Source organism: Astatotilapia calliptera, chromosome 7, assembly GCF_964374335.1.
Source record: "Astatotilapia calliptera chromosome 7, fAstCal68.1, whole genome shotgun sequence".
Taxonomy (NCBI): Eukaryota; Metazoa; Chordata; class Actinopteri; order Cichliformes; family Cichlidae; genus Astatotilapia; species Astatotilapia calliptera.
The window spans coordinates 10,813,462-10,835,766 of record NC_137428.1 but is presented as its reverse complement, the minus strand read 5'-3'; the positions used below and the strand labels follow the sequence as shown (position 1 = coordinate 10,835,766).

The window sequence follows — 22,305 nt, the reverse complement described above, 5'->3', positions numbered from 1 at the left end:
TGGCTGCAATCCAGGCCATCCGTCGCCTCTTTGTTACTTCGGAAACATGGCTCGAACAATTTCTCTTCAACGACGTAATCCGATAACAACCGATCTCTTTACCCGTCGGCTTCCCGTGGCTGTCATGCGACCGGCTATTGCAGTTAATAATACAACAGCTTCTTGACATTTTTGTGTTTCTTTTTATCGCTGTATAACTGATTTTAATTGAAAGCCTAGTACCGCTTGCCACGAGTTCCCAGAATCCTCTGCGGTTCTACCCGTGAATGACGTCACATTTTCAATCTCTATATAATATGCATGTTAAATTTTATATTTGGGGTAAAATATCAAGTCTTTTCAAGTAAACCGGTTCAAGTCCAATTCAAGTCCCAAGTCATTGGTGTAAAAGTCCAAGTCAAGTCACAAGTCTTAGAACATTTTTTCAAGTCAAGTCTAAAGTCATAAAATTAATGACTCGAGTCTGACTCGAGTCCAAGTCATGTGACTCGAGTCCACACCTCTGGTGTTTCTCTTGTGCAAAAACTCAAATGAGTTTGATCAATTAAAACACAAAAAAATCAGGACTGTTTTATGATTATTCATGATTTAATTACACAAGGCTGAATAATCTCAAAATGACAAACAGTGCAATTATGGCCAAAACAAATACACAGGGTAACGTGTTATCCTCCATCACTGCTGTAAAATTCACCAGTAGTTTCTCAACTGTAGAAAATTCTGGAAAGACTCTTGTCGCGCTGGAAAGACTAGACCTCCCTGAAAGGTTTTTTCCTGTTATTGTGTTAAAAACAAAACAAAAAGCCCCAAATTATTAGGATTACATTAACACTTAATCATTAACATTATGAAAACTATAATGCTTCAGCACTATAAACTTCTTTTCACGGACAACGGGGGAGGTATTTCAGAGTTAGTAGTGGGTCAAAATATCTCTTCGTAATTAACTAACTCATCAAATCTCGGGAATATACAATTTTGAAAGCCCAGAAACTATATTATCAGACAAACCTTTTTGACAGGAGAAAAAAAATTAATAAACAAATGTTTGCATGAAAAAAAAAAAAAGAATTCTACTTAATGACAGCTAAAAGAACGATTTAATTACTATACACTCATGGGCAGTATATATCTATATCTATAATAAAAACAATTCAATTCAATTCAATTCAATTTTATTTATATAGCGCCAAATCACAACATAAGTCGCCTCAAGGCGCTTCATAGATACAGAGAAAAACCCAACAATCATATGACCCCCTATGAGCAAGCACTTTGGCAACAGTGGGAAGGAAAACCTCCCTTTTAACAGGAAGAAACCTCTGGCAGAACCAGGCTCAGGTAGGGGCGGCCATCTGCTGCGACCGGTTGGGGTGAGAGAAGGAAGACAGGATAAAAGACATGCTGTGGATGAGAGACAGAGGTTAATAACAGATATGATTCAATGCAGAGAGGTCTGTTAACACATAGTGAGCGAGAAAGGTGACTGGAAAGGAAAAACTCAATGCATCATGGGAATCCCCCAGCAGCCTATGTCTATTGCAGCATAACTAAGGGAGGATTCAGGGTCACCTGGTCCAGCCCTAACTATATGCTTTAGCAAAAAGGAAAGTTTTAAGCCTAATCTTGAAAGTAGAGATAGTGTCTGTCTCCCGAATCCAAACTGGAAGCTGGTACCACAGAAGAGGGGCCTGAAAACTGAAGGCTCTCCCTCCCATTCTACTTTTAAATATTCTAGGAACAACTAGTAGGCCTGCAGAGCGAGAGCGAAGTGCTCTAATAGGGTGATATGGTACTACAAGGTCATTAAGATAAGATGGGGCCTGATTATTTAAGACCTTGTATGTGAGGAGCAGGATTTTGAATTCAGTTCTGGATTTAACAGGAAGCCAATGAAGGGAAGCCAAAACAGGAGAAATATGCTCTCTCTTTCTAGTCCCTGTCAGGACTCTTGCTGCAGCATTTTGGATTAGCTGAAGGCTTTTCAGTGAGTTTTTTGGACATCCTGATAATAATGAATTACAGTCGTCCAGCCTGGAAGTAATAAATGCATGAACTAGTTTTTCAGCGTCACTCTGAGACAGGATATTTCTAATTTTAGAGATGTTGCGCAAATGGAAGAACGCAGTCTTACATATTTGTTTAATATGTGCATTGAAGGACATGTCCTGGTCAAAAATGACTCCAAGGTTCCTCACAGCGTTACTGTAGGCCAAGGTAATGCCATCCAGAGTAAGAATCTGGTTAGATACCATATTTCTAGGCTTTTCAGGGCCGAGTACGATAACCTCAGTTTTATCTGAATTAAGAAGCAGAAAGTTAGCGGCCATCCAGGTCTTTATGTCTTTAAGACATTCCTGCAGTTTAACTAATTGGTGTGTGTTATCTGGCTTCATGGACAGATAGAGCTGGGTGTCATCTGCATAGCAGTGAAAATGTATGCTATGTCTTCTAATGATACTGCCTAAGGGAAGCATGTATAATGTAAACAGAATTGGTCCTAGCACTGAACCCTGTGGAACTCCATAATTAACCTCAGTGTGTGAAGAGGACTCTCCATTTACATGCACAAATTGGAGTCTATTAGATAGATAAACCACTGCAGTGCAGTACCTGTAATACCTACAGCATGTTCTAATCGCTCTAATAGGATATTATGGTCGACAGTATCGAATGCTGCACTGAGGTCTAGCAGGACAAGCACAGAGATGAGTCCACTGTCAGAGGCCATAAGAAGATCATTTGTAACCTTCACTAAAGCTGTTTCTGTGCTGTGATGAACTCTGAAACCTGACTGAAACTCTTCAAATAAACCATTCCTCTGCAGATGATCTGTTAGCTGTTTGACAACTACTCTTTCAAGGATTTTTGATATGAAAGGAAGGTTGGAGATTGGCCTATAATTAGCTAAGACTGCTGGGTCTAGAGATGGCTTTTTGAGTAAAGGTTTGACTACAGCTAGCTTGAAGGCCTGTGGTACAAAGCCGATCATTAGAGATAGGTTGATCATATTTAAGATCAAAGAATTAATTAATGGCAGGACTTCTTTGAGCAGTTTTGTAGGAATGGGGTCTAAAAGACACGTTGATGGTTTGGAGGAAGTAATTATTGAAGTTAACTCAGAAAGATCAATTAGAGAAAAAGAGTCTAACTTAACATCAACGGTACTAAAAGTAGCTGTAGATAATATTACATCTGTGGGATGATTATTGGTAATTTTTTCTCTAATGATAAAAATTTTATTTGTGAAGTTCATGAAGTCATTACTAGTTAACGTTAAAGGGATGGTTGGCTCAACAGAGCTCTGACTTTTTGTCAGCCTGGCTACAGTGCTGAAGAGAAACCTGGGGTTGTTCTTATTTTCTTCAATCAGTGATGAATAGTAAGATGTTCTGGCTTTGCGGAGGGCTTTCTTATAAAGCTGTCACGGCTGCCGAGGCGAGCCGTGTGGAATAAATGAGGATCCAAGCGCAGGCAGTCGTAGAGGAGTGAAGGTGATTTATTGAACACAAAAAAAAAAAAAATGTGGACAAACAGCAAACGGGGCTCGAACTAAACTAAACTGGGAAACAACTAAACTACAGAGCACAAACCTGAATGAAAACGAGCAGAGGAGGATGACGATGAACAGCAGGGAGAAGCCACGGTGGATACACAGACTGACACTGAGTAATACAGACGAACCGGCAACAGGCAGGAGAACACACAGGGCTTAAATACACACACCAGTAATCAGGGGATGAGAGACAGGAGGGCAACACAGCTGGGAGGAATCTGGGCTGACGGGACAGGGGAAACGTAAACTGATCACACTCACATACGACACGGACCTTCACAATAAAACAGGAAACTCAGATACATGGAACCAGACAAGACATTTAACTAAACAGACAGATTCACAAACAGATGGGGAGACACCATAGACAGACAGGTACAGACGCAGACTTAGAGGCAGATCGAAAATAACACAGAACTTAAACAATCATCATCTAGAAAATGATAACAAACTAAAAGCGCTGGGTCACCGACCCAGGACCATGACAGTACCCCCCCCCCTCAAGGGCTGGCACCAGACAGCCCAGCAGAAACGAAAAAAACGGACCAAAACAAAACTGTCACAGATTGCCGAGGCAAGCCGTGTGGGATTGTAGGAAAGGACCAAAAAGGCAGCAGCTCTGGTGCAGGTGAGTGTTTATTTACAGCAGTGGGTACAAACAGCAACGGGGTGTGAACATGAAACCGAAAACCTAAACTGGGTAAACTAACAACACAAACCAGGAATTACGGTGCAGGGAGATCCAGGGAAATACACATGAAGAGACGCAGGGAGACCGAGAGGAAACAACACAGACGAACCAGCGATTACCAAGACAGAAAATACAACTTAAATACACTCAGAGAACACAGGGAGATTACACACACAGGTGGGAGACACAGCTGGGAGTGATTAACATGACGAGACCAGGGAGGCAAACTGAAAACACTCACATAAGACGCAGACCTTCACAATAAAACAGGAACACACGGGGGGGAACAGGGTAAACACCAATTAGAGAACAGAACCAAAATCGAAGAGAAAACAAAACGCTGGGTCAAAAGGACCCAGGATCATGACAGTACCCCCCCCCCCCCCCTCAAAGGCTGGCCCCAGACAGCCCAACAAGAAACAAAACAGCCAGAAAAAACAGAAAACAACCCGACCAGGGCGGGCGGCGGGGGCCCAGGAAGGAGGGCCCGAAGCAAAACAAAACCGGAGCACCAGAAGGCAAAAAGACAAAAACAAAAAACGAGTCCAAAACCAAAAGAAACGAAGCACACCAGAACATAGGAAAAAACAGAGTTCAAAACAGAAGAGCTCAGGGGGCCGACAGCACAGGAGTCCAAACAGTTCGGGGGGGCCGACCGTGCGGACGGCAACGGCGGCGACATGGACACAGTTCGGGGGGCCGGCCGTGCGGACGGCAACGGCGGCCACTCAGGCGACGGCGGTCCGGGGGCCGGCCGTGCGGAAGGCAACGGCGGCCACTCAGGCGATGGCGATCCGGACCAGGCGAGGCTGCAGAGGCCGGACTGGGCGAAGCACAGGCAGAGGCCGGACCAGGTGAGGCTGAAGACACGGACGAAGCTGGACCAGGCGAGGGTGATGAAGCTGGACCAGGCGAGGATGACGAAGCTGGACCAGGCGAGGATGACGAAGCTGCAGCAGGAGGCTGAACGGGCCCCTCGGACCCTCCAGCAGAGACAGGAGGCTGAACGGGCCCCTCGGACCCTCCAGCGGAGACAGGAGGCTGAACGGGCCCCTCGGACCCTCCAGCCGACGAGGCTGGCGTGGTTCTCCGGAACCACCAGCTGACGAGGAAGGCTGCTGGACGGGCTCCTCGGGCCCTCCAGCTGACGTGGCATGAGGCTGGCGTGGTTCTCCGGAACCACCAGCTGACGAGGAAGGCTGCTGGACTGGCACCTTGGGCCCCCCAGCTGAAACAGGAGACAAAGGCCGGAGCGGTCCCTTGGACCCTCCAGCGGAGACACGAGACGAAGGCCGGAGCGGTCCCTCGGACCCTCCAGCAGAAGTCATCACTAAGCCAGCAGTCATGGAGTCCTCTGGCTAACACGAAGGCAACTGGCAATGCACTGAGCACGGGCTCTGCACAGGCAATGCTGATATGGCGCAGTTCTCATGTAGCTGCTTAGACTTCAGGGGTCCAGAATCAGCTGGGGACTGAGACCTAGCCTCTGGGGAGGCCCTGGAGCGGCAAACTGTGCCAATGGCGGCTGAACCATGAAAAGCACCTTGAGGTGAAATTAAACTTTCTCCCTGCACGGAGTGAATGAGCGAAGCCGATGATACTGGAGCCAGAGCTACGGGTAGCGGGGGCACTGGAGCTACTGGGGCCTGCGCTACAGGCGGCTCTGGAAACTGAACTGAGGCCTGCGCTACAGGCGGCTCTGGAAACTGAGCTGAGAGAGGCTGCGGGGGAGCTAACTGAGCTGAGAGAGGCTGCGGGGGAGCTAACTGAGCTGAGAGAGGCTGCGGGGGAGCTAACTGAGCTGCCGGTAGCTGCACAGGCGATAAGCAGCTCGCATTGACAGCCGCCACACAAAACACAGCCCCTGAATGAACAGTCACAAAGTCTGGAACCGACACAGAGTCCTCACTCACCACAGCCAGCGAATTAGAAGTCCGAACGTCCGGCTGTGGGGTGGCGCGCCCGCGGCGCGATCGGCGTTTCTTCCCCGCAGATGGCTCCAACGGGCCGGGCAAGACCACATCCGGCGAGTCGGGCAGCGAGGCAGGAGTGGCTGAGAGAAGGTGGGGTGTGAGCCGGAGAAAAGCCTGCATGGTCGGAGGAAGCGAAGTTAGAAGCCATGGCAGGCCGGAAAAGAGCCGTTGTAGCCGACTTTCCACGGCGCGGCGAAGCTCCTCTGGAGGGTTTTCAAGCCACAGCCCGAGGAGAATCTCCACGTTATATGTAACGTCGTCCCGGAGCTCCTCGGACGGATTTACTGCTGCAGGGTCCATGGTGGCTGGTTCGTACTGTCACGGATTGCCGAGACGAGCCGTGTGGGATTGTAGGAAAGGACCAAAAAGGCAGCAGCTCTGGTGCAGGTGAGTGTTTATTTACAGCAGTGGGTACAAACAGCAACGGGGTGTGAACATGAAACCGAAAACCTAAACTGGGTAAACTAACAACACAAACCAGGAATGACGGTGCAGGGAGATCCGGGGAAATACACATGAAGAGACGCAGGGAGACCGAGAGGAAACAACACAGACGAACCAGCGATTACCAAGACAGAAAATACAACTTAAATACACTCAGAGAACACAGGGAGATTACACACACAGGTGGGAGACACAGCTGGGAGTGATTAACATGACGAGACCAGGGAGGCAAACTGAAACACTCACATAAGACGCAGACCTTCACAATAAAACAGGAACACACAGGGGGGGGAACAGGGTAAACACCAATTAGAGAACAGAACCAAAATCGAAGAGAAAACACAAAACGCTGGGTCAAAAGGACCCAGGATCATGACAAAAACAGAAAACAACCCGGCCAGGGCGGGCGGAGGGGGCCCAGGACGGAGGGACAGAGTCCAAAAAAGGCCCAGATGGTCAAGTTCAGGAGGCCGACCATGCGAATGGCAACGGGGCAGGTCCGGATGCCGGCCGCGCAGTAGGCAGTGGCGAGGAAACAGTTCTGGGGGCCGACCGTGCGGACGGCAACGGCGGCGTGGAAACAGTTCTGGGGACCGACCGTGCGGACGGCAACGGCGGCGTGGAAACAAGTCCGGGGGCCGACCGTGCGGGCGGCAACGGCGGCGTCCAGGAGGGCGTCCACGGTGGCGGAGATGCCCAACAAGCGGCCTGGCAGATGACCGACGATGTGGAGGTGGTAGTAGGGGACCTGAAGGCTGCGTGGCCCCTGCAGCCCCAGGCGAGGCGGAAGCTGAGGCTGGACCAGGCCAGGCGGAAGCTGAGGCTGGACCAGGCCAGGCGGAAGCTGAGGCTGAAGCTGAAGAGGAGGCCACTGCAGGTGATGCGGGAGCCGGACCAGGCGAGGAGGATGGAGACGAGGACGCTGGAGCCGGACCAGACGAGGAGGATGGAGACGAGGACGCTGGAGCCGGACCAGACGAGGAGGATGGAGACGAGGACGCTGGAGCCGGACCAGACGGCGGTGATGAGACTGCAGGCGGTGATGAGACTGCAGCTGATGGCTGGACGGGCTCCTCGGGCCCCCCAGCTGATGAGGCAGGACGCTGGACGGTAGGGCTGAACGATATATCGCATTTGCGATAATATCGCGACATGATCAAGTGCAATTTTCTAACCGCAAAGGCTGCGATTATACTCTGGACATGTCCAAATTCATGGGCTGCATCCTCCTGAGGCCGCATTTGTAGACCGATTACGTCACAGCGACGCGCCGAAGGCTGTCCAAATTACTACCATATCCCAGAATTCACAGCCAAACTCCAGTTTCCAGCAATGGCGGCCACTACTAAGTTTTAAAATTACTCATACTAATCTTTCTGGGTCACAAAATAAACTTTTAACATATTTTCAGGCGAGAAAGTAGTTGTGTAAACATCAAATATCTGCTTGGTTTATCAAGATATCCCATATTTGCAAAAGTGCTTCGACGTTTTCAGAGGCGTCTGCTACCCACCAGCTCGACAGCTAGCCGGGAGCTCGAGGGTTACTGATGCGGCCGAGAACGGCACAACTCCCGGCACATCATTTTCAGATCACCGCGGAGTTTCGCTGCTCGGGTTAAACGTAATATATAAGTCACTTAGACAACCTAAAAATGTTATTGTTGGGCTTTTTTCAGTGTTTTGTTTGTTCGTGAGTAAATCGGTTTGGCTGAGATTAAAGTTATTAGATTAGATAAAATAAAACTTTATTAATCCCCCGGGTGGGTTCCTCCTTGGTTTTCACACAGCTGACTAAACGTCAAACAGAAAACTTATTAAACAGAAGTATGAGACAGTCGAGAATTTACACCAGTGTCTGGTTATATTTTAGATAGCAAGAAGCAGACGGCCGAGTTTAATAAACTCCACCGAGACAGCGGTGACGCTAATCAGAACTAGACCGTCCAATTTCACGCCTTTAAATTTTAAAGGCGTGTTTGTGTTTATACAATTGCTATTATGTTTGCACTTTATGTGTAATGTTACTGACTGCAGAGATCAGTAAGATGTGTGTATTTTTTATTTATTTAATATTATTTTTTAATTGAATGACTGTCTAGTAGTTCACAGATGTCGAAAAACTGAGTGTGGTAAAGCCACTGATTTTTTTTATGTATATTTCTGCAATCTGCACATTGTACTGACTTTCATTTTAATGTTTACACCAGGGTTCCTTGTCAGCACTTTATGCTCAGATGTTTGTAAGCTAAAAATAAACTATTGTGTATGTTCAAATATACTGTTGTGATTGAAGAAGTTAAATAAAAATGTCAGTCATCAATTCATGCATCACCTCATGTCATCATAACAGAGGTCTGTCTTCCAGGAAAGAACAGTTTAAAATTAATGTAATATAGTATTGGCCATACTATATGATGTATTGCTTGTCTTTGTTTAATAATACAGAAGACAAAGACCTTAAAAAAAAAAATAATCGCATCGCAATATTGGGGCAAAAAAAAAAAAAAAAAAAAAAAAAAAAAAAAAAAAAAAAAAAATCGCAATTAGATTATTTTCCATAATCGTTCAGCCCTACTGGACGGGCTCCTCGGGCCCCCCAGCAAAAACAGTCACAGAACCAGTGGGCACTGGAGCCCCTGGCACACACAGAACAGAACCAGCAGGTGTGGAGACCTCTGGCAGGAACGCAACAGGACCAGCAGGCGCACGGGCCTCTGGCGGGAACGCAACAGGACCAGCAGGCGCACGGGCCTCTGGCGGGAACGCAACAGGACCAGCAGGCGCACGGGCCTCCGGCAGGGACAGAACAGGACCAGCAGGCGCACGGGCCTCCGGCAGGGACAGAACAGGACCAGCAGGCGCACGGGCCTCCGGCAGGGACAGAACAGGACCAGCAGGCGCACGGGCCTCTGGCAAACACATAGCAGCCTGCAGCTGCGCAGAGCATTGACCCTGCTCAGGCAGCGACAGCCGGGTGCAGTCCTCAGCTGGCTTCTTAAACTCCAGGGGTCCAGAGTCTGATGGGGGCTGAAACCCAGCCTCTGGGGAGGCCCTGGAGTGCATCTCAGTCTCAGAACTGGCCAGCCTTTGAGGAATGTTGACATTATCATTATGTTTGACGCTCTGCTTAGAACAAACGGATGAAACCCTGTTCCTTTTAGATTGATTTGACTGGGCTTGTTGTACCGGAGTAGCAAGTGACACAGGGTGCAGGGCTAGTGGCTGCTGAACAGGAGGCTGAACTGAAACAATGGTTGGGATGACGGCGGTGGTGGAATTGGAGACTGAGCTTGAGGCCGGGCGGCTAACTGAGCTTGAGGCCGGGCGGCTAACTGAGCTTGAGGCCGGGCGGCTAACTGAGCTTGAGGCCGGGCGGCTAACTGAGCTTGAGGCCGGGCGGCTAACTGAGCTTGAGGCCGGGCGGCTAACTGAGCTTGAGGCCGGGCGGCTAACTGAGCTTGAGGCCGGGCGGCTAACTGAGCATCCGGTTGCAGTTCAAAAGAATAAACAGTCCTGGTATTATCAGAGCTGGTGTTAATTGTCTCTGGGATATATGCCACAGTTTTAGCAGACCCTGGGTTAGCTGACATGGGTTTAACAGGTTCAGAAGAACAACAGCCCTTTGCTTTCGCTGAAGTCTTAAAAATGCCAACCTGGGAGAGATCAGTTATCACGAAGGTAGGTAAGCTTTGTGAATTAGCTCCCACTGACACACCCCGAACAACCCCAGAAGAAAAAGTCTTACAGTTCAGATTGGAGCCGTTATCCTTTTTACTCACCACAGTCAGCCGCTCTGATATCCTGGGGTCCGACTGTGGCGAGGGGCGTCGACGGCGTGAGTGCCGTTTCCCATTTGAAGGCTGGACCGACGGGCCGGGCAGGACACTCTCCGTCGGGTCAGGGAGTGAAGCATGAGTTGCAGAGTGGGTGGTAGCAGGGGGGAGAAGATGAAGCTCGTTCAGAACGAAATTCTGTGTGAGCGGGTGAAGTGAGCTGAGCAACCAGGGGAGACCAGAAACCAAGCGCTGTAGCCGAACAGCTATGCCTTGGCGGAATTCTCTCCCCTCATGCTCGAGCCATAAGTTAATTAATCTGTCCACCGAGTAAATAATGTCCTCCCGGAGCTCCTCGGGCAGGTTGACTGCTGCTGGGTCCATAGTGGCCGGTTCGTACTGTCACGGCTGCCGAGGCGAGCCGTGTGGAATAAATGAGGATCCAAGCGCAGGCAGTCGTAGAGGAGTGAAGGTGATTTATTGAACACAAAAAAATGTGGACAAACAGCAAACGGGGCTCGAACTAAACTAAACTGGGAAACAACTAAACTACAGAGCACAAACCTGAATGAAAACGAGCAGAGGAGGATGACGATGAACAGCAGGGAGAAGCCACGGTGGATACACAGACTGACACTGAGTAATACAGACGAACCGGCAACAGGCAGGAGAACACACAGGGCTTAAATACACACACCAGTAATCAGGGGATGAGAGACAGGAGGGCAACACAGCTGGGAGGAATCTGGGCTGACGGGACAGGGGAAACGTAAACTGATCACACTCACATACGACACGGACCTTCACAATAAAACAGGAAACTCAGATACATGGAACCAGACAAGACATTGAACTAAACAGACAGATTCACAAACAGATGGGGAGACACCATAGACAGACAGGTACAGACGCAGACTTAGAGGCAGATCGAAAATAACACAGAACTTAAACAATCATCATCTAGAAAATGATAACAAACTAAAAGCGCTGGGTCACCGACTCAGGACCATGACAAAAGCAGCAAACTATTTCTCCAGGCTAAATGATGATCCTCTAAATTTGTGACACGCCATTTCCTCTCCAGATTACGAGTCATCTGCTTTAGGGTACGTGTTTGAGAATTATACCACGGAGTCAGGTACTTCTGATTAGAGACCTTAGTTTTCACAGGAGCTACAGTATCCAGAGTCGTACGTAGTGAGGAGGTGAAATTATTAACAAGATAATCGACCTCTACTGGGGTAGCGTTCAGATAGCTGCTCTGCTCTATGTTGGTACAGGGCATTGAAGATGATAACAGTGGGTGGATTATATTCTTAAACTTAGTTACAGCGCTTTCAGAAAGACATCTACTGTGATAGAGTCTACTCTTCACTGCTGTGTAATCAATTATTGTAAATGTAAATGTTATCAGGAAATGATCAGACAGGAGAGGGTTTTCAGGAAACACTGTTAAATGTTCAGTTTCTATGCCATATGTTAAAACAAGATCTAGAGTGTGATTAAAGTGGTGGGTGGGTTCTTTTACATTTTGAGAGAAACCAATTGAGTCTAATAACAGATTAAATGCCATGTTGAGGCTGTCATTTTTAGCATCTACATGGATGTTAAAATCACCCACAATAATTATTATTAATAACAGTATGCAGATTAGTAACACACAGCCTATTGTTACCAATCTACGTTAGTACATTATATTAGATATTAACATCAAAACTAATAAGTAACCTAAACTATAAAATAAGCAATATGGAGTTTAAACAATCACATTTCCACACAGTTTGGGCCAGCCCATGTCCCAGCCCTGAACATGCAACTGCTCCTTCCAAAATGTTAAATTCCTACAAACACATATTTAATAAGGTCAACTCCAAAATAACTGCGCTCAACCATTTCAGCTGACCTTAGACAAGATGCTGCACCTACTCTGGTTCATAGAAATATACCTGCTAAATCCTGTGAATCAGCTGAGTACAGCCAAACAACAACCACCAACACACAGGTAACAGTCCAGAGGTACCTTGATTTATTTATTAGAATAATTTGGTGTTTCTGAGAATAGGACAGACGCACAGATCGATAAGTGCATGTGTGTCTGTTAATTTGTTGTTTCTGTCTTCTGATTTCTTACCCTGTCCTGCTTAGGAGTGTAGGGTCTGTGATGGTGAAAAAAGTCTTGAAGTCTCCATGGTTTTCCATGGTGAAGCTTTGGGTTTTCCTGGTGCCGTAGATCAGTGGACCAAAGTTGTTGTCACATGTAGGTGTGATCTTGTATCTATGGAGAGAACACAAAAAATATCCGCTGCATATTATAAACATAAGTTAGAAAGGTAGCAAGAAATACAATTTGATAAATTCAGTTCTAAATGTGATTATTTTATATTGTTTCTGTACTTCTAAAAATATTATATCAGAGATAACAGTAAGAATCAAGTCTTCACCTAATGAAAGTATACTGGGCTGAAACCTTGATAGTTGTTGCTTACAGTTTCTCCTCCTCTCCCAGTGTTGGATTCAATCACCTACAGAAAACAGGTACAATAAGCTTTGTGCTGGGAGAGGTACAGCCTGTCATCAAGGCTTTTGAGGGAAAACACTACTTTAAAGCTCAGTTCCAAACCATAAATTGGTTACCCTTTTGAATTGAAAGCAGTTGAGTTGCACCTTGCGCCTGAGGATTAAAATAATGTCAGGAAGTGGTGTGTAGCCTTTACCATATCCCTCACTGTTGAGTTGAGGGTGAGACTGCGGGACAACACTGAAGCATTGCAGTACATGTCAGTTTAAATGTGGAGGGAGAAAACTCTAAAGCACAACAAGAGCCCTTGAGAAATAGAAAAAATTACTAAACTTCTTGGCTTCTCCCCTGAAGTGATAGATACGAATGTCCACCAATGGTGTACCATGAGATTTGGAAGTACTGGGATGCAGCTGATATCAACCTGTTTCGAGAACATCCACTTTATTGAGAATGTAAATACACTGAAACAGGACTAAAAGGTTTTTAGAAAAAGTCATTTTAGAAGTTGAAGTCAAAAGATAAAGAAATATTTTGAGATCGGGGGAGCCTTAGAGTCATCTTCACTGCTTCTGTCCTCACAGTTATATGTTGTACCAGGTGGAAAAGTAGATGAGGTGTTGCAGGCCCTAATTCTGAAGTTAGAATAGAATAGAATAGAATAAACCTTTATTATCCCACGGATGAGAAATTTCGGTGTTACAGAGCTCTTACAGCAAGGGAAAATAAAAATATAAAAGGAAGACACAAGGTGGTCCTATATACATAAGCATCCGAGTTTGTATATACAGGTATATACAGGTAACAATGTACAGAATATGTATAGAAAATTTTTAAAAATTGCACAGTAATACGTATAAAATGTACAGGGATATGTATCAATTCTACAGAGCTATGTATGAAATGTACAGTAAGCAAACAAGCTGGTGAGTAAGATGATCAAAAGAATATTAAGCTGCATTATAGAGTCTGACAGCTGCTGGTAAGAATGACCTGCGGTAGCGCTCCTTCCTGTGCTGTGATTGTAAAAATGTACTGCTGAACTGCTCAGTGCTCGTACAGTCTCATGCAGGGGGTGGGAGGTGTTGTCCATGATGGATGTTAGCTTAGACAACATCCTCTTCTCCTCTAAAATGACTTTAAACTGAATTACAGTTTTTTACAGACGCTAGGACACATTTCTCAATACTTAGGTCACTTTTGCAAAACTCCTCACACAGTGAGCACAACAGAAGTCTATGTGGGCCAAACTGAGGATCAGTTATCATTGTTTTGGCACAAAATGCATTCAATGACTACATCTCTCAAATTTCATGAATTATTTTCTCACTCAGACACAACAACTGCCAAAAATCTTTGTACGTACAGGACATTTTGCATATACTTACATACTGTTTTCAAAACTGTTAAACTTATGGCCAAAACAATAACACAATGCAAAACTTAAAAAGACAGCAAAATTCAACAGCAATATTTTATTGAAACATATTTTAAATCTAAAAATGCAGTTTAACCAGCCACAGCTTATTCTCATTGTAGATGAACATCTACACAGGTGTTACTCCTTCAATTTTTCAACTCCTTCAATTCTGGCATGCCAGAAGATTCTTTCCTAGGTGTATTGCCCTAGATGGCATAAGATGTGATGTGGATGAGAACCTGTGGCCAAATGGAGAAGACCGAGTAGAATAGCATTACTATTGTATGTGTATCAGTGGATGGTGTGTATACAAATTCTTGTATTTTGGGATTACTTAGTGCAAAAAAATAAAAATACATAAACAAATATTAACGAATTCTGCATGATGTCTGATTCATTCCAGTAACATACATTGAAATTCTAAACAGAGATGTGTCCTTGTTTTACACAAGAAAACACTGTGTAATGCTACATGTTGTTAGTGTTTTTTAGGTCATTGTTTTGTGGGTGACAAAGTGTGTTTGTTGGCTGTCAACCTTTGCTAGTGTTCTGGAAGAATGAGTTTATTTGAGACCTGAATAAAGTGTTTTGGTAGTTGTAGTGCATTTTGAATGTGAAATGAACTGCTTTGCCAAGCTGAAGGTCAGTTAGGAGAATTGTGTGAAGAGTTTTGCAAAAGTGACCTAAGTATTGAGAAATGTGTCCTAGCGGCTGTAAAAAACTGTAAATGCATTTCATTGCATTTGTTTAAAAGCAGGCTGAATGTGTTCTGACTACAGTTCATGTTGAAATTTAACCTAAGGGCTAGTTTCAGTCTGCATTTACATTTTAAATGTTATTTTTGTATAGAGATGTAAAAGAGTGACTTCACCTACAAAAAAGATGCTAAAACCACCACTTTATTGAGAATATAAACACACTAAAAGAGGACTAAAGAAGTTTTTAAAAACTTCTTTTTTTCTTTTTAAGTACATTTATAGTCGTTTCCTGCTTTTTGTTGTATCAGGTGGAAAAGTAGATGAGGTGTTGCAGGCCCTGATTCTGAAGTTTCTCCAACGACTGGACCTGGTAGCAGGTAGATAAATCTAAAATCTTTTCCTGTGGTATCCTACCTTACTGTAGAAATATTTTTAATTATTTAAGGATGGGAATCCCCTTGAAATTTACACCTTTCTCTTTAAGTACATTTATAGTCTCTTCCTAAACCAGTTAAACCAGTTAAAGACATTCTTATTAATTTGTCCATCACAACCTACTTCTTTAACTTCCAGCTTGCCAGGATTCTTCTGAGCATACTCCACAGCAGCAGAGTCAAATAGTTGTCTGGCAGTCAGGCTAGCGGTGAAGTGCCATTTAGCAGCACATCTGCAGCCACAGCATCAACACTAAGGCACACTGCTCCATACTGGCGTGACAAGGCAGCTGATGTGCTGCTCTTATCTAAGAAAAAAGAGAAAAACGCCCTTAATACCATGCTAAATATGGCAGCTGGTTACTTTTTTTTTTTTTTTTTTACACTCTGTCTTCATTTAACTATTTAAATTAGGAGGAATCTGTGTTTTTTTAACCTGTCACTGGGGCTCCATATATAATCAGAGCAATGCTTCTGCAGCTACATGCAGCTAAACCATCAGGTGACACATCAACACCCATGTGGCAGACAATCGTCAGTTCTCAAACAACTGAATTCAAATTTCACTGTTGCTTTTACAAAAAAATAGTTTGCAAAGATAATTTATTTAGAGTTAAAAGCTTAAGATAAAGAAGAGCTTTTTAGGTTTTTGAAAACATTTTAATAGCTGTAGGTGTAATGTATAGGTGTAGACTGCATTGTAGGTGGCTAATAGTTGGACTCAGAACCACATCCAAGGTAACATTTCCATTATGGGTTAAATACCAGATTTACACATCAGCGTTTAGCTCTAAAGGTCAAACATCTTACTCCAGGCTATGGTGACCTGGGTGGATGAGAACTTACATAGATGTAAAATGTTGCACTTATGCATCAAATGCAGGATCTGCATGAAATGAGAAATACTTTATTTGATTATTAATCCAGTAAAATGAACATATACAGGAAAACTGAATGCAGAAAACAAGATGAGATGCATTTTAAAAAACAACATTATGTGACTATGTAATGTAATTTACAATCCAACTCTAACTGGTAACACTGAGTTAAATGCTGGAAGTCCTGACAAACTGTAAAGGGATATTAGTAAACACTGCAATGTCATGCATTCCAATTAAAGACACTGCAGCATAACAATAAATAATTCAATTTGGAAAAGCTGTGAGGGATTAACTGATTGACCGAAGAAAACAATGCCTGTCTCCCTCCCTCTCTTTTTAACCAAGCAGTAATTTATCAATAAAAGGACACCACACACTCATTACAAATATATGTATTTGACATTACTACCTCACTTGGGGCCTTGCCTTTTTAAAAATATACGATACATTGTAAGGTAAACTTGCAACACTATTTCTGAAACTGAAGACTTACCTCTTCTTCCTGGAGGTACTGTGTGTGAACTCCAGGGAGTAAAACTCAGTGGGGAAAGAACAGGGGTTTCTGGCGGTAACCTCAGGTTCAACCTCAGTGCTGGCAGGGAGGCAAGGTCTGAGCTCCAGCACCGATGGCCAGAACTCGAGATGTGGAGCCTCACCGTGAACCTGACCCGTGAGGAACACATGCTGGGTGCTCTCAGCCATGCGCACCACTACATAAGCACACTGAAAGAGATGTACATGAAGGTCAGCATCCCCGTCTTTATTTTGCTATATATCACCCACATGTTACTACTCACAGTACTCTACTTTTCCCTGATATTAAAATAACTTATTTCCACAATGCTGCATTCGATTATAATGCCGTGCACATATTTTATTGTTCACTTATACTTCCCTATTTTTCTTACCGTGTGGAATGTGGATTAAGTTTTTATTTTATCCATAAACGAGCTAAAGTCATACCTTTTTAAAAGCCTGAAACTTCTCAGCAATGCTCCAGTTGGCAAGGCACAGACTCATGGTTCAGTAGCTGTATTGTTCTCATCTGATGCGTTACAAAAGGAATCTTTCCTTTTGCACCAACACTCATAATAGCTTATGATAGCAAATTAATACAAGCCACATCTGGCTGTCAATTAAAAAGATTTTCTCAAGTATCAAATGTACAGGTCTGATAAGAAGTACATAGAAAAAATTCACGTATTCACTTGATTTTACAGTTAACAACAAGATAGCACCACGGTGACCCAGTATACTCAATTCAATTTTTCAGTTCAATTCAATACAATTCAGTTTTATTTATAAAGCATCAAATCACAACAACAGTTGCCTAAAGGAACTTTATATTGTAAGGTAGACCTTACAATAATACATACATAGAAAAAAATCCAACAATCATACGACCCCCTTTGAGCAAGCACGTTGGGGACAGTGGGAAGGAAAACCTCCCTTTTAACAGGAAGAAACCTCTAGCAGAAGCTAGAGCATATTATACCATTGCCGCTTTTTATCGCCCTTTGTACTCTGACACATGCCACACTGCAGTGTCAAACTGAACTGTATCCCTGGAAACAGTGACATCTGGCATGGTTACCATGGCATACAGTCGTATCTGTACCATTGGGCCATCTGCAACCTGTATCGACAAAGATGAGATTAATAACACAGACCCAAAACTGTTTATAGACACTGAATGAAAAGACACAATAAATGTATTTCTAGCCGTATACAAGCTTGTCTATTCTTGTGGATACCTGGATTGGGAGGACACTCAGCTTGGCTCCTTGAGGGTCTAACTAAACTGTGAAAGTCTGTGTCTCACTACAAGGCAGATTCTTCACACTTTTAAAATTGGTTGTGAAACCTGTGATAAACCAGTAAGAGTCATAAATCATTTGATATCAGAAATCCAGTTTTGTTTGCTTTCATCAGCTCTAATAATTTTACAGCTGTTGAATGGTGGAAATGCCAACAAATTATTTAAGCTTTGTTTCATCTGTAAACTTGTCTACTATTGGTTTGTTTTTCTTTGACATTAAGACTTCTAACTGTAATATCTAAACATTTTTATTTTTATTTTTTGAAAGTCTAATGTAATACTTTCTATTTCCACACAGGACTGCCTACTTTCTGTTTTTTGTATATTTTTCTATACATTTGGCTTCATAGATTCATTTAATTATTAGTTAGTAATCTCTGGCTCTCCTCCACAGTGTGTCTTTTGTCCTATCTCCCTCCCCTCGACAGGATCATGTCAGTTGTCTGTCCCTCCCTGAGCCTGGTTCTGCCAGAGGTTTCTTCCTGTTAAAAGGGAGTTTTTCCTTCCCACTATCGCCAAGTGCTTGCTCACAGGGGGTTGTCTGATTGGGTCTTTACCTTACAATATAAAGCGCCTTGAAGTGACCGTTGTTGTCATTTGACGCTATGTAAATAAAACTGGAATGAACTCAATTCCATAGGACAAATCACTTCTAATATATAAATCAGATCATGTGGAAAATATCAAAGTATTAAAAACAGAAGGAGACAGACAGAGGACTGAAAATGTCACGGGACAAAAGTAGATATGGTGTTACCTGTGCTCTCAAGATGTTTGCAAATGACATGGAAAGACACAGATATTGATCCTTCACTGGTAATTTTTGCAGTTTGACTGATAACTTTGCTAGGAATGACAAAAACAAAGTCTAAAACATACTCTGGGAGCTGAAACCTGTGGAGAGTGAAGAATAAAACGTTGGACACAAACATGCTTACAATTACAGGATGTTGTGTGAGTGTTTGAGTTTTTTAGTTTTGAAAGAGTTTCTCTTTTTAGTTAAAGACGGCTTTCTGTTTTGTAAAGAAACTTAGTATCTTGCATATCATTTGTATTCTGCACTTATACACTGTGAACACAAGATAATGACATGTTATCAAAAATGCACAAACTGAAAATAAATAAATAGCCACACCATGTACCCACAAATTTGCAAAAAAACCAAGTAATAAAATCTGCTATGCAACCAAATATCATTCAGTATTAAGGACTGTTTGAATTCCACAGCACAGTTGGACACAGTTCTCATTTCAGTCCAGTGAGTGGACCATCTGTTCCACTAAACTGCATGTGTGTGGTTGTAAGTACATACTTGAATAGCTTGTGCCACTTTCTGAAGGATCCTTGTGGTTCTCCGGCCTCCAGCAAGCTAGCAGCCACAGCAAGAGCATTTTCTTTGATGAGCAACCTATCGATCTCCATGTGAAGCAGCTCTTCATGCTAGTCACGTAGTCAAAAGACAGAAAAGTATTTAAAAGTTGGCAAAACTGGTCAGCATAAATATCTCCAAATACATTTTACTACTGTCATCGTCCTAGGTTTCTGAGTTTAGGACTTTACCTCAACGTTTTATATTGTTTATTTTTTTCTATTCTTTTTTTCTGATCTGTGAGCTTCTGGAGCTGGAGCAGTAATACCTGAAGGAAAGAAATATTACTTGTTAATATGCAGCTTATTTTGTTAATGTGCAACTTCTTCATATATATATACAAAACATTTTATGTGTAGGACACATACAAATCTGCACTAACTGCAGTATGAAGATGAAAATAAACCTTAAAGGTTTCTCAGGACACTGACTTTTGTTCTACCGTTGTAAATACCGCTTTTGTTGGTGGTTTTCATTACAAATAAACGTTTGTTAGTTCTCTGCGTGATAATATCAAAACAACATGCATACAATTACAGGATGTTTCTTTTTGTTTTTTTGTGATCTGCATATTGTGATTGTGAGCTGTTCCTAAAATGAATTTATTGACTGTGAGTATGCAGGTTTCCTCCACTGCTCCTTTTCCAACACTAATTTCATTCATGAGCTCCTCTTTGACTCTGTCTGCCTCCACAGCAGTTCTGGCCTGCTGTAACACATCACTGTAACGCTCCTCCTCTGCAAGGGAAATCACAGTGTTGCACGAGCGCAGCAATAAAGAGTTGAATTTGTGTCAGTGCTTATAAGGGAGGACTATAAATCAGCTGAACAATTTGAGCTTGATGCCTTTCAGTAAAATTGAGTTAGAAAGAAAACCAAGGAAACAGATATTTCTAAGGATGATTCAGTTTACTGGCAACATCCTTATGAGGTCCAGTAACATGGCTGCAAACTGGTGTAATATGTATTTACATGTAAAATGTGTGTACTGTATGAATGACTGTGCATACGTAGGATTTGTGGCAAATTCAAGCTGAGCCTGGGAAACACTGCAACTCCAGTCAGTGAGATCTCCTGCGGTAGTAGGAAAGCCACCTGCACCTGAAGCTTCTTCCTAAAAACCTCTGGGATGCCTGGGAAGTAGAGCACCCATAGTAACTGCACCATACTGGCTTCAACATAACCCTGTCACTCACACAAAAGCAACACAGGTAAAAGAAACCATCAACATTCATTTTAAAATAACTTAAATATCCACAATAGAAGCAGTCCAAAGATAAACTCGCCTCAGCGGGAACGACCATGGGCCAACCAGGTCTAACCTCATGTTCAAAGTCTGTCATCTGCCCCACTTCCTCCTCATCAGTATCGTCCCCCTTCTCTTTTTCAGGCTGTATACTGTATTTATAGCCCACGTGGCCAGTATTCCTTAGGATCACATCAGCTTTGCTTACAAGATGAAAAAGCTAGGAGGAAAGGACAAAGATTAAACCGAGAGGGGAAACACTCGTCTGCTTTTTAAAGCGGGCTGTGCCTTTAGTTTCATCATGTCAAGCAGCTTATGGCAAACAGACAAAGTGCTCCACCTAGTGTCCTGTATATTTTGTAGAGCAAACATTCTTTTCGTTTTAGAGAAGCACCTTTTACATCTTATAGTTTGTGAAAATATCAGAAAGGTGAAAAGATAGAAGGGAAACAAACAAGCAAAAACATAAAACATTTCACAGCTGTACACATGCATGAACAATCAGGGCTGTTTCAGAACCTTCTTAATTATAAATCTGGATAAATACAAGAGAACAACACAGGAGTAAGATAGAGAGAGAGAGAGAGAGAGAGAGAGAGAGACAGCGCCAGAGAGAAGAATGCTGAACAGACAGGAAGGTCGAAGAAATGTTCTGCTGAATCGCTATTTCAACTAAATCAAAAATCAATGTGTCCTTGTTTTGAATATCAATGATAACTGGTCCGGATGGCTTGCATACACAAAGAAGGAGTGGAGGTGGTGTGGAAAACTAGGCAGTGACATTTAAAGTTTATGTGCTTCCTCTCAGCAGTATTTCTAGTGTTAAAAAAAAACAAGGTAAAATGCCAACTTAAACATTCCATCTTTAAACAATCTGTCTTAATGACAATTATCATGCTGTCGCCAGAAAGAATTAACAGGCAACAACAGAGAGAATTTGAATTGGAAAAAGGGAAAATAACCATCAGTGTGAGGAAAAACAAATAAACATAAAGCAAACTTCACCAAGGCAGCAAACAAGATTCATAATGAACAATCACAAACAAATGTGACGCCCTCTCTTTCGGGCTCATCAGTGTTCCCTTCAAAATGGCAGCATGCTTCACTCCTCTAAGTTTTTAAAAAAATCTAATTAGTTTTGTCTGAGATATCAGGCGTGACACATGGGTGAGCAAACAGATGGCAACAGAACAACAAGGACAAGGGAAGCAGGATAAAAGAACATCAAGGAGGAAAAATGAACACACGATAATGGAGAGCTACATAAACAAACTCAAATCCGTACTCGGTCCTGCGATTACCAGATCTAATGAAATGCAAATTCCATCATTATCAGTGGGATTACAATAACAGAAATATAGAAATATGGAAAATGTAGCTCATAGTTCCACTTTTTAAGGGTACAAAACTATGTTTTTCTTTTTAATATTTTGTGGAACCTTCCTCCCTCTTCAAGGCCCTCACAGAAACCACCCTCTGCT

The 22,305-nt window shown here is 43.3% G+C and overlaps 1 protein-coding gene across 1 annotated transcript in view; it reads right to left on the bottom strand.

Moving 5' to 3' along the window:
* hydin (HYDIN axonemal central pair apparatus protein) overlaps positions 1-22,305 on the bottom strand; it is a 78,108-nt gene that overhangs the window by 15,077 nt on the left and 40,726 nt on the right. The window contains 15 exon segments of the mRNA XM_080304711.1: positions 6,161-6,535; positions 7,308-7,694; positions 9,574-9,789; positions 10,446-10,659; positions 12,571-12,714; positions 16,884-17,113; positions 17,354-17,392; positions 17,394-17,456; positions 17,934-18,026; positions 18,145-18,254; positions 18,967-19,103; positions 19,522-19,649; positions 20,189-20,316; positions 20,589-20,763; positions 20,865-21,044. Coding sequence (XP_080160837.1) covers positions 6,161-6,535; positions 7,308-7,694; positions 9,574-9,789; positions 10,446-10,659; positions 12,571-12,714; positions 16,884-17,113; positions 17,354-17,392; positions 17,394-17,456; positions 17,934-18,026; positions 18,145-18,254; positions 18,967-19,103; positions 19,522-19,649; positions 20,189-20,316; positions 20,589-20,763; positions 20,865-21,044 — 2,619 coding nt within the window.